The sequence below is a fragment of the Myotis daubentonii genome, chromosome 11 (genome assembly GCF_963259705.1).
Source record: "Myotis daubentonii chromosome 11, mMyoDau2.1, whole genome shotgun sequence".
NCBI classification, from domain to species: domain Eukaryota; kingdom Metazoa; phylum Chordata; class Mammalia; order Chiroptera; family Vespertilionidae; genus Myotis; species Myotis daubentonii.
The window spans coordinates 54,972,029-54,989,306 of record NC_081850.1 but is presented as its reverse complement, the minus strand read 5'-3'; the positions used below and the strand labels follow the sequence as shown (position 1 = coordinate 54,989,306).

The 17,278-nt window shown below is 38.0% G+C and overlaps 1 protein-coding gene across 7 annotated transcripts in view; it reads right to left on the bottom strand.

The window, feature by feature from the left end:
* Positions 1–17,278, bottom strand: part of TDRD7 (tudor domain containing 7) — a 59,337-nt gene that overhangs the window by 33,699 nt on the left and 8,360 nt on the right. For 5 of the 7 annotated variants that reach the window (XM_059657420.1, XM_059657423.1, XM_059657424.1 and 2 more), the window contains exons 2-6: positions 14,673–14,885; positions 11,775–11,916; positions 10,360–10,573; positions 6,897–6,970; positions 4,010–4,227 (exon numbers count right to left, since the gene is read on the bottom strand). In XM_059657420.1, the coding sequence (XP_059513403.1) occupies positions 4,010–4,227; positions 6,897–6,970; positions 10,360–10,573; positions 11,775–11,916; positions 14,673–14,879 (855 nt within the window). In that variant the 5' untranslated portion in view covers positions 14,880–14,885. Of the gene's footprint in view, positions 1–4,009; positions 4,228–6,896; positions 6,971–10,359; positions 10,574–11,774; positions 11,917–14,672; positions 14,886–15,593; positions 15,757–17,278 lie in introns of those variants that run through there. The other 2 variants (XM_059657421.1, XM_059657427.1) reach the window with 2 other exon arrangements.

Sequence of the window (17,278 nt, the reverse complement as noted above, 5' to 3'; positions counted from 1 at the left end):
CCATCTTGGGCTCCTTGCCTTTCCAAGACAGATTGTGCACAATTCCCATTTCCCTCACCAGCTGCCTAAAAACACTGTGAAAGTGGAGCATCATTGTTAGTATGACTTTGTATTCCCTTTAGCTTTCAAAACACTCAGTCCACGTTTTGTTGCTGGAGGGCTCTGACAGGTTAAGAACAACAGATTCAAAGCATAGTGCTGCTTGCATCCAACTGGCGTGGGCATCAGGCATCCTTGTGAAGTGTGCCACAGCTGATTAAAACCTCATGAAGATAACATTTCAGAGCTGCCATTCGGTCCCTGCAGCTGATGCTGCTCATTCTGATAATCAAATGGAAACCCCTGCAAGTGGGTATCTCTGAGGAAGAGTGGTAGCACAATGGGTAGTCTTATTTTTTATAACTGTATTTTCAATCTCTTTAATAAGGATGTTTTATATGATTGGGGAAAGCAGTTTTTTCTTTTAAAGAAAGAAATACGCTGCACTTGAATTTCTTCTTCAGTTATATAGCAAGCTATTTAGAGAGCTACACTTTACCAAGTCTTTCTTTTCTTACCCTACATTTTCTGTACGGTGTTTGAGGCTGTCTGGCCTTGGTTATAGTAGCATCAGTCTGGGCATGCTATCAGTGTTTTTGCTTTCCAGCAAGGTGAAAAGCAAGAAGTCAGAACAAAGGAAAACAACCATGGGTGTAACTGTTTAAAATTGTAAAAATGACCAAGGTGCAACTATTTAAAAGTGTTTACCAGTAGGCTGTTAAAAAAAATTCAGATGTTTAAAAAAGAGTTCTGAAAGATACTAGTAGATATCAAAAGATTTGCAGTTTTTGGCATCCTAGACACAAATGCTCATACCTAATGATTGACAGTTTCATCTAAACCAGTGGTTCTCAACCTTCTGGCCCTTTAATACAGTTCCTCATGTGGTGACCCCCAACCATAAAATTATTTTCATTGCTACTTCATAACTGTAATATTGCTACTGTTATGAATCGTAATGTAAATATCTGATATGCAGGATGGTCTTAGGCGACCCCTGTGAAAGGGTCATCTGACTGCCAAAGGGGTCGCGACCCACAGGTTGAGAACCACTGAAAAAAACAGTCCTACTCAAAGTTGAGAGACACAGAATATAGATAAAAAGGTATATTATATTTCTGCTTTATGTTCCACTCTCACTGCTGCACAGAAAATTACCATGCAACAAAGATGACTTTAGTGTTGAAAAAAAGCAACCAGAAAACAAAGTCAGTTGTTTAAGAACCTTAAATTTAGTAGGAAACCACTCATTTTGGGCAAAGTTTTAATATCAAAGAGACATTCTCCACCTACAATCCTAGCAAGAAAAATTCCGGGGCTTTGCATATACGTAGAGTAGGCAAGGAAGAAAAATTTTCCTCAAAAGCCATAAATTTAAAAAAAAAAATTAAAAATATTTTTTTTAAAAGCCACAAATTAGCCAAAACCGGTTTGGCTCAGTGGATAGAGCGTCGGCCTGCAGACTGAAAGGTCCCAGGTTCGATTCCGGTCAAGGGCATGTACCTGGGTTGCAGGCACATCCCCAGTAGGAGATGTGCAGGAGGCAGCTGATCGATGTTTCTCTCTCATCGATGTTTCTAACTATCTCTCTCCCTTCCTCTCTGTAAAAAATCAATAAAATATATTTTTTAAAAAAGCCACAAATTAAGCCACACTAATAGTAATTATCATGGCGTATAAAATAGAGTAATCAGAAACAACACAGTAAGAAGAACCTCTTAAGTTAATTTTTAAAATTGTAGCTCCAAATTTGCTTTCTTTATCAAAGCTTAGTAATGAGTTGTATGTGTATCTTGATTCTAAAAGGGCTTTAAGTTTGTTGAAGACATGCTATAAGAACATGATTGTCTATGCATTTTAAAAATGAAACAATATGTATTCCAAGGAGGAACTCTAGGCCCTGAACCTACAAATCAAGCATCGTTGGTAAAATCTCAAAAGTCCTCAGATTAGGGAATTCTGCGGAGGTACATCAATATTGCTAAACCTGCACCCAGTGAGAAATCTTTCCCAGAAAGGAGTAAAAATGAAATGAAGTGAATAGCATTCTTGGGAATTCCTACCATAAAAATAAACTCCACATTCCACATAAATCAGGGGTATCATTAAGCATTCTTGACTTTATAAATAGGGTGACAGACGTATTTCCAGAGTTTGACTTTTCACACTATACAACCTAACACATCACACTGCCCTCTAGTGTTCTTAACACTAAAAACAGTTACTGGTACATGCAAGTGAACAATAAATGGTGTATGAACAATCAGGATGGATCAGTGTATGAATCTTGCCTGGAAAGTGCTTGGGACTCAAGCAGGTGTCAATGGCCTGAAGGAAAAAGTGATTATAAAAACATATGCTGTCTTTAGGCCAGGTGCTTATAAAGAGGGAGTGGCCTACACTTTGCCCAACAGGGTTTGGGCCAAAATATATTTTAATTTAAATAAATGAAAGGCCTCTTTCAAATACTAATCATCATGCATATTTAATTCTACAAGCTTCGAAGCAACAATAGCAATGCTACCATTCACATTGTTGAACCTATTCTGTGTAAATAAAGCATTAAGAAACATCTAAATGTTACTTTGGTTTAAGACTCTAGTAATCCTATTCTGGCTAAGATTTCTATTAAATTATTCTGATCCATCATTTTATAACAACAGTCTCTCAGTGGGAACGTGTATGGAAATTGATGTCAACTCACTTTTCAATGTTTTTTCTCCAAAGAAGTTTGTAAAAAATTTAAATCTCAACCCTATATTAATTTTAAAATAAAAAGAATGTATTTCTTACAAATAATTAAAATAATGAAGTATATGTTTAGTTACATATATTAGTATAGTTATATATAATATATATTAGTATCATTACATATACTATATACAGTTATATTGTTATATTAGTAATATAATATCCTATCTAATAATAGACAAACATGGTAAATGACCATACCTTCGCTACACCTCCCATTGGCTAATCAGCACAATAAGCAAATTAGCCACCAACAAAGATAGTGGCTAATTTGCATACTGCAGGCAGGGCGGGACAGCGCCATCCCACCTGCCCTGCCGCCATCCAGGCCTGCTATCTGCGATCCTGGGCGGGGGGGGGGGGGGGGGGGGGGCGGGGGGGAGGGAGGTCCCGTGTGCAACCAGACCTGGGGCGGCCGGGCAGGGCAGCAGTGATCCGCCGGCCCACCCGGGCATCCCATCCCATGTGCGACCCGGGGTGGGGTCCCAACCCCCTGATCGGCCCTACCCTGTGCGCGACCAGGGGCGGCACCCCAACCCCCTGATTGGCCCTGCCCTGTGTGCGATCCGGGGAGGCAGGGCAGGCATCTAGGGATCGGCCTGCCATCTGCCACCCGGGCAGCCACCTAGGGATCGGCCTGCCATCTGCCACCCGGGGAGAAGGCCTAAGCCAGCAGGTGGTTATCTCCCAAGGGGTCCCAGACTGTGAGAGGGCACAAGTGGGGCTGAGGGACACCCCCCCACCCCCCCAACCCCCCACCCTCCGCCAGTGCACAAATTTTTGTGTACTGGGCCTCTAATATCATATAACAAAATAAAATGTGTTCAGCTGAATGTCTTTAAAAATGCTTAGGAACAAGCATACATAATTTGAGGCTAATAAAATAAAGTTTTATTACCAGTAAGTTCATTATTAAAATGGCAAAGTTAATAAGTATCTATTGGTAGCAGCTCAATACAAAATGGTATACCTTTTATCACATATTAAATGAATAAAAAATAATTCAAAACAAAATATATAAAAGCAGCAATTATAACACACAGTCCTTAACCCTTGACATACTTCTATAAGAACAGATGTGTGTTAATCTGAGGGTAAAGATTAATGAAGCAATATTATGTAAAGTGCCTCAGGCTCCCTGACTAAAAGGTGACATGACTAATAACCCAAACCTGAAAGTGGAGGTGGCATCAGGAGGGAAGAATAAGGAGAAACGTACCGTGCAAATATGAGGCCAGTGCTCACATTGTTGTACAATTCCTTGATTAAGTTCTTCTTTATATAACTCTTTGTAAAAATGTGGAAGCTTAGACATCCAAATGCCATTGCTATGCTTGTCTAGCATTTCCTTTATGCGGTTTTGAACCTCATCCATTTTGTAAGTGTAAGAGGCAGGAGGCGTGACATTTGGTTTTTCAACAGTCTGATTTAAATTATCTTTAAATTAAAAAAATGATAGAATTAACCAAAATGCTTGCTTTAGCTTATTCCCATTACCTAATGATTGTGCTTTAGGCTTTGCCATACTTCAGGCTTGTGGGGTCTAGGGATTTAGAAGGGAGCAGTATTAGGCAGAGCAGGACCAAGATAACTTCATCCCAAGTTTTAACCATGAAATAACCAGCAGGGTCAACAGCCACCCACAGAGGGAACCTGGTCCCTTTATTTTGCAAGGGTACTTCATCTAATTAAAACATCAGAATAATCTTGCTTCATAAAGAATAATGAAATTGCCTGGCCGGTGTGGCTCAATAGTTGAGCGTCAATCCATGAACTAGGAGGTAGCAGTCTGATTCCTGGTCAGGGCACATGCCCAGGTTGAGAGCTTGATCCCCAGTAGGGGGCATGCAGGAGGCAGCCAATCAAAGATTCTCTCTCATTGTTGTTTCTCTCTCTCTCTCTCCCTCTCCCTTCCTCTCTGAAATCAATAAAAATTAAAAAAGAATAATAAAACTTATTTAATCAACCATTTTCTAACTGTAACTAAGGAAGGTTAAATTTAGACAATAATGGTTTATTTGCAATACTGAATTTAAGCTATATTCCACAAGGCATGAAGATAAAGCCTTAATAGTAAGATCAAATATATTTTATAAAAAAATAATAAACTGTCCAGCTTTTAAGATGTGATCTGTCTTCCCCTTTATTCAAGAGAAAAATAATCTGGCAATACATGAAGTTCAAAAAATGATCCACTTACACTAATCATCCTGGCCTCAGTTTATAAATTTAAGGTTTGAAGCACACAGATAACTATTGATGTTTTTTTTTTATTTCCCCAATTCATATCATTTATCTTTCATAAAGTGTTGACTAACTCTCTTACTCATTTAATTTTTATTTAAAATGTAGAGTGCCTGAGTTAACATCCTAAGACATTAAAGAAATTTGAGTGTTAACAATAGTTGATAGTTCTGTTTTTTAGGAACTATGAGATTCATTCCAAATCTTATTTAAATTTCACTGGAATACAGATCAAAGTACTTTAAAAATTACCAACTACAAGCAAAATATGTTCACATTTCAATCATATAGGATTTCTGCTGGGATTCAACAATTTCACTTTAAACTGCCTGGTATAGACACACGGGCTGGTTTGGGGACACTGGCCTCTAAAGAGGCCAGAACGCCAAAGAGCGAGCTGTTCCTTGAGGATGGCTGGATGCTGACTGCTTTACCCACCACTGGCGAGAGACCTAGCCTTGCTGTGACTGTTTGGCTCAGCGAATGAAAGGGTCCAGGGTGCCCACCTAGGTTTCCTATTTAAGGCAGAGCTAATTTATTTAAGTTCTTCCCAAATAATGATATAAAAATACCAGAAAAAAAGACAAGTTTCTCAGAACTGGCCAGACCCCATTTAGAGAGTGTCAGCAGCTGATGCACAGTTGGAGTCTCTGCAAACACACCTGCTCTGTGGGGCCTCTGGAGCCACCTAATGTTAGACAAATCAAGGAGGTAACCTAGGCTGTCAGCAGGCAGGTGTGTCCCTTATCAAGATACCTGTGTCCCTTATCACCCTCTCACTCATAAGAGGGTAAGACTTAATATACATAAATATGAAACTTAAACTCATAAAATAGTTTCAGATACTCTGCCATTTAAAAGCTGGGACCCTACACCATGTGCAATGACCTCTAAGCATCTAAATATGAATATAAATGATTCCTCAGGTTATAAACTCCAAAAGGTCTGTTAAGAAAACAAAAGATACGTATCAGCTGCCAGGTGAATTGCAATCCTCCTGAATAAGTCCCTTTGGTTCTGCAGGAAAAGTTTATTCTGATTTAAAAGGACTTACAACCAGTCTAAAGGGTATATGACTTTATTGGGTACAGTAGTCATGTTTCAGGAAATGCATATGTAAGAGTAATTGACATAAAAAATAATATTGTTTAATTAATTTCTAGAATACTGGAGATGTGCTCTTACAGAAAAATGATTTTAATTCAGTAAGAATCACACTTAAAGCAGCAAATCCTTTAAAATTTGTACAACGTAAGTGCTATTTCTGAAAACAGTGTGTCCCTCAGGTGGGGCTATAAGCAGGGCATTTATACCTGGGTTGGAGGAGACAAGATGAGTGGGTACATTTCTAACCTTCAGATTCTTTGACTTTATATTTTGTCTCCAACTGTTTTCTTAACAGCCCCCTTTGGAACTTAAAAGCCGAGGAATCATTTATATTCATATTTAAATACTTAGTAGTCACTGCATACAGCTTAGGGTCCCAGCTTTTGAATGGCAGAGTATCTGAAATGATTTTATGAGTTTAGGTACCACATTTATACACTTTAAATCTTACTCTTGATGCATGAGAGGGTGACAAGAGACACAAGTATCTGCAGGTGGCACTTGGAATTGAAACAGAGTAAGTCTAAGGTGAGGAAGGTCTCAAGTCAGAATGATGATGACATCCTTGGAGGGATGATTTCCTCTTTACATCACGTCAATTCATAACTTAAAGAAATTAAGAAAGAGGGGAGGAGAGATACTCCAAGCAGGAGAAAGTGAAAGCAAATGTCGAAGCCATCAACAGATAGTTTTCTTAGGGCTTTGAGGCTCCAGAAGCCAGAATCTATCATGAAGCTAATGTTTAGGGAACGTACCGCTCATTTCCTTAGTACAGGTTCTTGAGAGATGTATCTGTAAAGGTGGTGGAAGGGATGCTTTTGGACTAAACCTAAGGTATAAAGAAAGTGAATGAAAATTAAAATAGCAAAGTTAATACCAAGTTTTAAACACTATACTTTTCATTAAAGTCTCTGTGGCATTGAACAGTAAAACAAGTCATTAAAATATTTCACAATCAACTGAAATGCAAATATACCTGATTTCAGCTTTCCTGTTTCATATTCACCCAAAGAGAATGTATTAAAAGCTAAATTTAAACTAGGATTATAAAATAACTTGGAAGTCAGAGTTCCAATTAATCACTTTTAAGGAACAAGCAATACAAAATAATTTTTTAAAAACATGCAAAGAATGAACAGTTGAACATAAAGACTATTTTTGGAATATAACTAAAAACTGAAAGACTTGCATCACCACATATTGAAATGTATAATAAAGTTACAAAAATAGTTCAACAGATAAGTAAAATTGTAGAGCTTAGAAACACTCAAATTATATTACATCTTAGCATATGATAACAGTGGCATTTCAAACCAGAGAGAGGATTGCTCGAATAAGCACCTAGGAAAAAAATAAACAAAGATTCCCCACCTCATACACTTACTAAAATAATTTTATATGAATTATAATAAATATATATAGCAAGATTTTTCCAAATATGAGTACAAAGAAATAAACCACACACACAGACTGCAATAATTTGTGTTCATGTCTGTCTCCCTCACTAGACTCTAAGTGTCTTAATTACCTGTGTTCCCAGTGCCTAAGGACAGTGCTTGGTACATGCAAGGAAGGGTGAATGTTGTAGGAATGAATAGAATGATATAGAATTTGTAGTTGACTTTTGTTTTTTCTTTCAGCACTAGAAAAATATGTCATTTTCTTCCTCCATGGCTGCAGATGAGAAATCCACTGTCATTAAAACTGGTATTCCCCTACAGGTGCTGTGTCATTTCTCTCTGGCTCTTTTAAAGATTTTGTATTTCTTTAGTTTTCAGAAGTTTAATGATGGGGTGTCTTGGTGTGGGTTTCTTTAGATTCATCCTATTTGTAATTCTCTAGGCTTCTTCAATCTGTAGGCTTATGTCCTTAGCCAAATTTGAGATATTTTCAACCACTATGCCTTCCAATACTCATTCAAGTCCCACTTGCTCTTCTCTTTCTGAGACTCCGATATTACAAACATTAGGTCTTTCCTATTTTCCCCATAGAACCCTAAGGCTCTGCTAGCTTTCTCTCCACCATAGGCTCCTCGGGCTTTGCTAGTTGGTTTTTTGGTTTGGGTTTAGTTTGATTTTTTTGAAGTCTGTTTACTCTGCTGTTAGATTGGGAAATTTCTATTGTCCTATCTTCATTAAAGATATTGTCCTATCTTCAAGTTTATGGATTCTTTCTTGTGTCATATTCATTCTGCTACTGAGCTCATCCAGCGCATTTTTTATTTTGATGTTGCATTTTAAGTACTATAGTTTTCATCTGGTTCTTTTTACTATGTTCTATTTGTTTGATGCATTTTCTATTTTTCCCCCAAAAAATATTGGCAATTGCTCAGAAAACACTTTTATGACAGCTGCCTTAAATTCTTTGTCACACAATTCTAACATCTGATTCATCTTGGTGTTGATGCCTGTTGATTATCTATTCTCATTCAAGTTGTCATTTGCTTGGTTCTTAGTACAATGAGTGATTTTTTTTGTTATTGTATCCTGGACATTAGGACACACGTTAGGAGACTTTGGATCCTATTTCAATGTCCTATTTTAGCAGGCGGTTACCCTGTTTAGGTTTAGCACAGTTCTCCTGGCCCACTTTTGCAGGCGGTGGGCCATTGATAATTTCGTTTTCAGGGCCCTTATGGTACTATTCTGGTCTGGTACATGCACCTGTTGCTACTGGGGCTCCTGTGTGATCTCTGCAGGTGCTGTCCATGGGAGCAGAATGCACCTCCTGGGTCTGGTGCTGCTAGGTGGGAGGGGCAGAAGCACACTACGCTGCAGGTCAGAGAGCACCAACTTGGGTCCACTATTTAGGCTGCTGGTGGGGCCTCCCATTCAATCATTGCTGGTGCTACCTGGAGATGGAAGGCGCATACCTGGGCCATCCAATGCCGCTAGGTGAGGGGTAGGAGACACCAGATTGTGGGGTGGAGCATGCTCTTCAGACCCCACAATCCAGAATGCCTGATTTTGCTATCATTTTATCAATTCAATTTAATAATGGGACTGAATTGAGGCATGCAACCAGGGGAGACAATCATACCTCGGCCACATACTGAACCCAACTAATGCTTCGGGTCAAGATCCAAATTTTAACTATGTATTTTCTAGATCTTATCCAAATTATAATAACCATAAACAACATTAAATATATACCATGATGGAAAATATTTAAGGGTTACTTTATAAAAAAATGCCAAAATATATAAAATTACAACCCTTTAACCTAACTTAAAAAATTAATTCTTTCTAAATATTCTAATTATTAGGGTGGGAAAGTGCCTGTGTGTGGGGGGGTGGACTATATTTTGCACAAAATGGGATTTTTGAACGCTGAATTAAAGAAATTTGATACAACAAAATTTGTTTTATAAAGGCACAAATAGATGCAAGAAGGTAATACTGACTCATCTATATCAGGAGTTGGCACTTTTTCTGTAAAAGGTCCTATGGTACATATTTTAGGCTTTCTAGGCCACGGTCTCTGCACTACTACTCAACTCTGCAGTTGTGCAAACATAAGCCCAGACAATACAGAGCAATGGGATGTGGCTGTGTTTCTATAAAACTTTATTTACAGAAAACAGGCAATAGGCTGGGTTTGGTCTATGGGTTGTAGGTTGCTGACCTGAGTGATCTTATAAAACCTTTAACATTCAGAGTCAGAAAGGAAATTTGAGATTGCCTAGATAACATTTTCACTGGACAAATGAGGACACCACAGCCCCAAAAGATCAAATGATTTCACTTACTTCCCTTGGCTTGTGAATGGCAGCACCAAACTCAGACTTTAAAGCTGTGTTATTATTGCCAATCCAGTATTCTGATGCATGGCTATATTATGCAATTGTATAATTATGGATTAATTTCTGGGACACAGTCTAATGTGCAAATCAACAGATTTTATTTACAGCTCACAAAATGTATTATAAGAAAGGTTCTCAGAAAAAGTTGTAAGTTATACTGAAATGGCATCTTAGAACAATTTGTGAGAGCTTTTAAAATGAATTTCACAAGGAGGGATTACAAAAAATGTAGAGAAAATACAGAACGGAGGTATTCAGAGAAATACATTCATGCAACCATGAAAAGTGGATTTACGAATACTGTAATGATGCTACATGCAAATAAACTTACATTAGATAAAACAAAGTATACACATTTCTAGCATTTATTATCCTAGGTTCACTAAAGTTCTTTTAGCCCAACAAAGAACAAATACCTGTTGTTGGTAGGCATGGTCACATGCCTCTGCATGGGAACACTTTTGAATACTTCACTTCCAACATGTGTGTGTACTGTGTAAGGTGGTAATTCAGCCTCAGGCTTGACTCCAAGAGAGTTTCCTCTGTCTCTTGACAGAGCTGCATTAGGCTTTCTGCTGATGGAAAAATCTGAAGAAAATCCTGGTTGTCTGAGAGTTGCTTTTGGTTTTCCTATGAAGTGAGACATACAGAATGGAATCATTTAGCTTCCCCAAACCCTAGTTTCATTATGGCACTCCCCTGTCCAGGTGTTTTCTGCAGGTCTCTAATCTCAGAGCCGTATGTAAGAACGTGAGGAAGTTGCCACTTGAGGGGTGGTCAGTAGAGGAGGAGATTGGTGAGTATTTAGCAGATGAAGTTCTTCAAAATATGATTTCATCTACTAGACTAGCTAGTTACTTTCCCTCTACTTACCAATGAATACTTATTAGCAACCATCTCATGTTCTTACAAATGTACCACACTCCCCCATATTTCAGTCCTCCATGCCCTCTCCATCAGTTTAAACTCTTTCCATCATTTGAAGTCTGGATTCAAGTCTCCTCTTCAATATGAAGCCCTCCATTGTCATTCTCACTAAACTGCTTGCTGTGGCATTCAGGCATCTACTCTTTTTAAAACTGAATTTATTGGGGTGACATTGCTTCACAAAACCATACAAGTTTCAAGTGAACAGCTCAATAAAACATCATCTGCACACTGCATCTTGCGCCCATCACCCCAAGCAAAGTCCTTTTCTGTCCCCACCTTTCCTCACTCTGCCACCTCCACCCACCTCCAACCCCCTTTCCCTCTGACTATCATCACCTCTGTCAGTGTCTATATGTTATATATGTCTATAGGGAATTTTGTTGAATCCCCTCTTCCTCTTTTCATCTACTCTTTTGTATTACCACTGAGCTATTTCTTGAGAATTTAGTTTTAGAACTGATTATAAGCTCCTTGAAATGAGTATTCAGTAAACACAGGCTGAGCTGCCTATATAATACCTCTGTCTACCATATAATTCATATTTTTAAAAAAGAGAATTTATACTAAAAGGCATGATTTGCTAAATAATACATTAAATCATAGGTTCTTGGTTCATCCAACATGCTGGATGAAGCTTTCCCGCAAATAATATAAAAGAATAACACCACATTTTGCTGTAAGTACTCTCTGTTACCTCACACTGAGTAATTACTTCATTTAGCAAGTCATGCTCATCATGTTCACTTAGTTTCAAATGAAAATATTAGCTTCAGGATTTCACCCTTGACATATAAGTGTTAACAGATATGTTTATCATGAATATAAGCAATATTCCCAGAATTCCATATGTCAGTGTATTCATAAACAGGCTTAGAATTTTTAGCATGTGAAAAGACCATACCTTCCAGAAAAAACGGCATGGTTTTCTTTACTCTCATCTGACAATTAACTTGCCGCCCCGTCTTTCTTTTAGAGCTCCTCTGACGAGCCACAAGCTGAGCAATTCTTGCAGTTTCTGTGCAGGCCACAGCATAACAGGTAGTCTATTCATGAGAGGCAAAGTGAGAGGAGAAACATTTCTCAGACACACCGGTGCCTAGAGGCCATATTTTTTAAAAATATATTTTTATTGATTTCAGAGAGGAACAGAGAGGGAGAGAGAGAAACATCAATGATGAGAGAAAATCATTGATTGGCTGCTTCCTGCATGCCCTCTACTGTGGATCCTGGACATGTGCCCTTGACCAGAATTGAACCTGGGACCCTTCAGTTCGCAGGCTGATGCTCTATCCACTGAGCGGAACCACCTAGGGCTAGAGGCCAATTTTTAAAAGTGGATCTCAGTGAGTTTACATGTCCCAAATCAAGCTGTATGCAAATCACTCTCTTCTTGATCACGTTGAGCAGATTTATATTTTCTACATAGAAATCAAGTACAGTCTAACATACTGAATAATCTTCCTTGGTTAAATTCAAAATTTTATTTATTCCTTAAACAGGTATTTATGAAGCATCTACAATATGCTAGGTACTATGGGAATAACAAATGAACCCAAAGAAACCTGTGGTCTACACATATTATCTAACATAATCTGTGAAATATATTTTACTCTATTTAATACGATGGGAAAACAGAGGCTCAGAAAAGTTAGCAACTTATCCAAGTCACACAGCTAGGCTACCTGAATCCAAAGTAGGTACTCATAACTGCTATGTTGCACTACCTTTCAAAGACCACTAAATCCTAGTCTTGCCACTGCAAAGATTAGCTGGGTGATTCAGGACAAATCAGTTAACCTCCCAATCTCAGAATTTGCAACTATAAAAAAAGGTTTTACAGGGCTTAGATCTGGGGTTTTCAAATTGTTCAGTGGAGCCACAGGATTCCATGGAGTTGCCTCAAGGGCCTCACAGTGGCAAGGTGTGAAGGTTAGGCAGGCCAGGACCCTCTGCTCCTACTTAAAACAGCAGCTCAGCTTTTTATCTTAAGAAACAACAACAACAACACAAAAACTTGTGCAACATATAGGCCATTTGAAAAAATATTTGACAAAAGTATGTAGACCATTAGGATTAGATGATCCCTAAAGCCCCATCTAATATGTAAGTCTTTGATTCTAAGTTGAACTCAAGAACGGGAAAGCAAAAATAAGCCAAAGCATGTTCCTACTCTTTGGCCCAGTATTTCTATTCCTAAAAATATGTTACAAGAACATAATTCAAAAGAAGAAAAAATTACATACCCAAATATGTGCAATAGGGCCTATTCTAACAGTCAAAACCTGGAAACATTAAAAATGCCCCAAACAGGGAAATAAAAGAGTAAATTATAGCTTAGTAACTCTATGAAGCATTATTAATTTATTAATTCATTCAGACATTTTATCATTCATACATTCAACACATTTATTAAGCACCAACTATTAGGGATGAAAAACAATCTCTCATCCTCAAGAAACTGATGAATGAAAGAGAGAAGGACAAAGAGACTAAACAGAAAACACTGTGTCAAGTAGGATGTTGGATGTATTACAAGGTGCCAAGTGGACAGAAAGGATGGCTTAAATCTCTCTAGGAGAATCAAGAATGCTAAAGAAAGTTTTATTATTAATATAATATTTAATTAATTTATAGCTGCTCCTTATAAACATTATTACAGATTAGGTGAACCTCCCCTTTGACCACTGCTGATCCTGGGACCCTTTTCCCTCCTCTACCCACTGCCTCCCCTGTGCACTGCAAACAGAGGAACAACTATAATAAGTTTTGGTGAGAAATACTTCATACATGTTTGATGTATTTACATTTATAGAAATGCACCTAGAAAAATGTACTGTTTTGGGGGATTGGTGTTTTTGCCTGTCTTTTGGGTGATGGTTTGTCCATATCTTCCACACTGTGCATTGGGCAGATACCAAGAAGTGAAACTGCTGGGTCACAGGGTATGCACAAGAAAAAACTTACTTGCTACCATCGAATTTCCCATGTTATACATAAAATACTCTCCCAGAGAATATAAATATGAATACATAATATTATTCTAGAGAAACTAAAGGATTTGAATTATGGAATAATATGATCACATTGGTGTGAAGGCAAGACCAGGCGAGAGAGAGAAAGGACTAAAGACAGGGAGAACGGTTGGGAGGGCCTGTAATAACCAAATGCTAAATGATCAATTAGGGATTGAAGTGGGGTCCAGATAGTAGGAATAGATATGAGTGAGGTCAAATGATGAGAATTTAAAAGCATCTGTTAGTTTGGCAATCAGGAGGTCAGCGACCTGGAGAAAACAGTTGTAGCAAGTTCATAATGGGTGGGTGTGACATTTAGGCACTTAAGATTTCCAGTACAGTTACTTTGGATATTGAGACTGAATGAACTTTAATTTTAAAATTTCTTATTTAATATGGTTAAAATCTTATTATTTTTACAACAAAAGAATTTGAGGGGTTAACCAAAATAATCAGAATCTAGACTGTGCCTTTTTTTAATTCTCACCCAAGGATTTTTTTTTTTTAAATTGATTTTGAGAGAGAGAGGGAGGGAGGAGGGAGGGAAATATCCTGAACACACCCTGAACGGGGATCAAACCTACAACCTAAGTATGTGCCCTGACCGGCAATCAAACCCACAACTTTTTGCTGTCCGGGACGACGCTCCAACTAACTGAGCCACCTGGTCAAGGCTTAGCTAGCACTTTTCACTTTGACTTCTATCACAGTGATGAGGCTGAAAGTGCCAGAGAGGAAATTAAGAACTGGTGTGACTTTTCTGACATGCACAAGTACCCCCTTACCTCACCAGATCTACTGGTCTCTATCCTGACCACTGCTGGCACACTTCTCAGATAGGCTTCTAGTGACGGGTAACCTAACTGCTTGAAGGGGATCCAGTCTCCAGTCAAGGATTTGTACTCTCCTTGCAGCCGAGGCAATGCTATTCCATTCTTATGAGACTGTAGAACAGCTCGTAGCATTTTTGAAACCAGATCTGCTTCCAGCATCTTCACCTATAAGAGCACAGTGCAAGATTACTGTGAGATGATTCATCAGCCTGTGATTCAAGTAGATTTTCAGAGTTTACACTTGTTAGACTATTCGATAAATTACTGGATACTTTCTGTGCTATTACAATAAAGAGCAAAAATTGCGATGGTAGAGAAAAGCACAGCATGTTAGGAGGACACAGGAAGTCAGAAAGCCACAAAGACTAGCCTGTGAAGGGAAGATATCAGGGAATGTTTCCCAGATGAGGGGAGGCCCGAATGGAAGCCTAAAAGACAGGATGGAATCAGCCAGACAAAGAGGAAAAGGGTGTGTGTGTGTGGGGGGGGGGGAAGCGGGGGGATGGAGAGGTATCAGCCCCAAGTAAAGGAAACAGAAAGTGCAAAAGGCACAGTGAGAGAGAAGTTCATGGTTGTTCTGAGAATTCCAAGTAGTTAAGTGGCTGGACATGATTGAACAAAGACTCCAAGCTACGTAAGGGCTGAAGGATAGGGATGGGAGAGTTGGGAAGAGGCAGACCCAGAAGAGTCTCTCATATTATGCTAATATGTTTGCATTTTTGCCAAAAGTAATGTGGGGCCTTGGAGAGGTTTTAATAGGGGGATAAAATGATTAGTTCTGCATTTTAGGAATATCACTATTCTGTAGTGGGGAAGATAAATTAGAAGAAGAAAGATTAATGGCTTGTAGGAATACTTAGAAATGTGGATGACCTGAAAACAGGGCCTTGGGAATAAGCAAAATATCAATTTGAGTGGTAATTAGGAGGTGAAGTCAACAGGAATCGATTAGCTGGTTTGGATGATGAGAGAGTTTCCAAATTCCCATTTTAGAAGCATGGTGCATAGTAATGACCCACACTGAGGTGAGGTAGATCTGCAAAATAAAGTAATAGAGTGAATTAATTTTGGACATAGGAGTTTGGGATGCTCACAAGGCAACCACACAGATATACTTACTAAGAATTTAAGTTAGATGTCTGAGCCGGTTATAGATTGCTGGCCTTCAGCATATATGTGGTATTTCATAACTAGGGAGTCAATAACAAAGTTAAAGATGGACCTTTGTGAAAGACTGTCATTTAAGAAGTAGGCAAGGAAGAAGATCATATAAAAGGCTGAGAAAAAGGGACCAGAGAAATAGAAGTAGAAAAAGCAGAGTCACAGTGTCATATAAACAAAAAGAGGAGAGAAGCGAGAAGAAGGGCATGTTCAAAAGTGCCATCTGCAGCAGACAAGTAAGAGAGAGAAAAGCAAAGCAACTGCTGCATTTTGGTACCTAGGAAATCCATGAGGACCTTGGCTAAAAATCTGCATTGATCAGTAACAGGCATGTTTCAAAATTAACCATTCCCATTTTATTTAGACTAGTGGTAAATAGAATGAAGATAGATTAGGAGAATGACATTTAAACAGCCAAGAAAAGTGGGAAGCATGAAAGGAAGCAGAAAGGTAAGCCATGGACAACTTGTTATATTTTCCTTCAACAGTGCTATCCAATAGAACTTTCTGTGATGATGAAAACGTTTTATATCTGTGCAGTCCAATATGGTAGCCAATAGCCACATGAACTACTGAACACTTGAAATGTGGCCAACATGACTGAGGAAATGGATTTTAATTTAATTTAAAATAAATATAGTTGTTAGATACCAAATTGAACAGCAGAGAATTCTGTTAATTTCCTCATTTGTCCTTTTGAAAAAGGAGACAATATTAGCTCAAGTGTGGGTCCTTTTAATTATAAATATGATACTCAAATGACAGCAAGGTTTAAGTGACAAATATTTAGACCTAAGTATTCCTCATGTGCTTTCCTGCACTTAACATTAATTTTTTTAAAAATTGTCACCACCAGCACCAACAACATTTAATTAATCCTATAGTCTTAGAAAGTCCTATACTAGGTCTATATTCTTATACTCTCTATAGATAGATAAATAGACACACACACATACATATTTATACATATATCAAAATCTTCATTTAGGTATAATTTACATACAATAAAATTCACTCATCTTATGTGTACACTTACTGAGTTTTGAAAAATATACACACTCATGCAATCATCACCACAATCAAGATATAAACATTTCCATCACCAAAAAAGTTCCCTCCTGTGGGGTGCACAATTATATAAAAGTAAAATGTACAACAACAATAGCACAAAGAATGAGAGAGAGAAACTGGAAGAATACCATTAGAAGGTTCTTATACTGTACATGAAATAGCATAATATTATTTGAAAGTGGAATGTGATAAAGATGTAAATTGTAAACACTATGGCAACCACTAAAAATTTTTAAGGCAGTATAACTAATAAGCCAGTAGTAAAGATAAAAAAGAATAAAAAATTCAACCAAAAAGCAGGCAGGCAGAAGTAAAAAAAAAAAAAA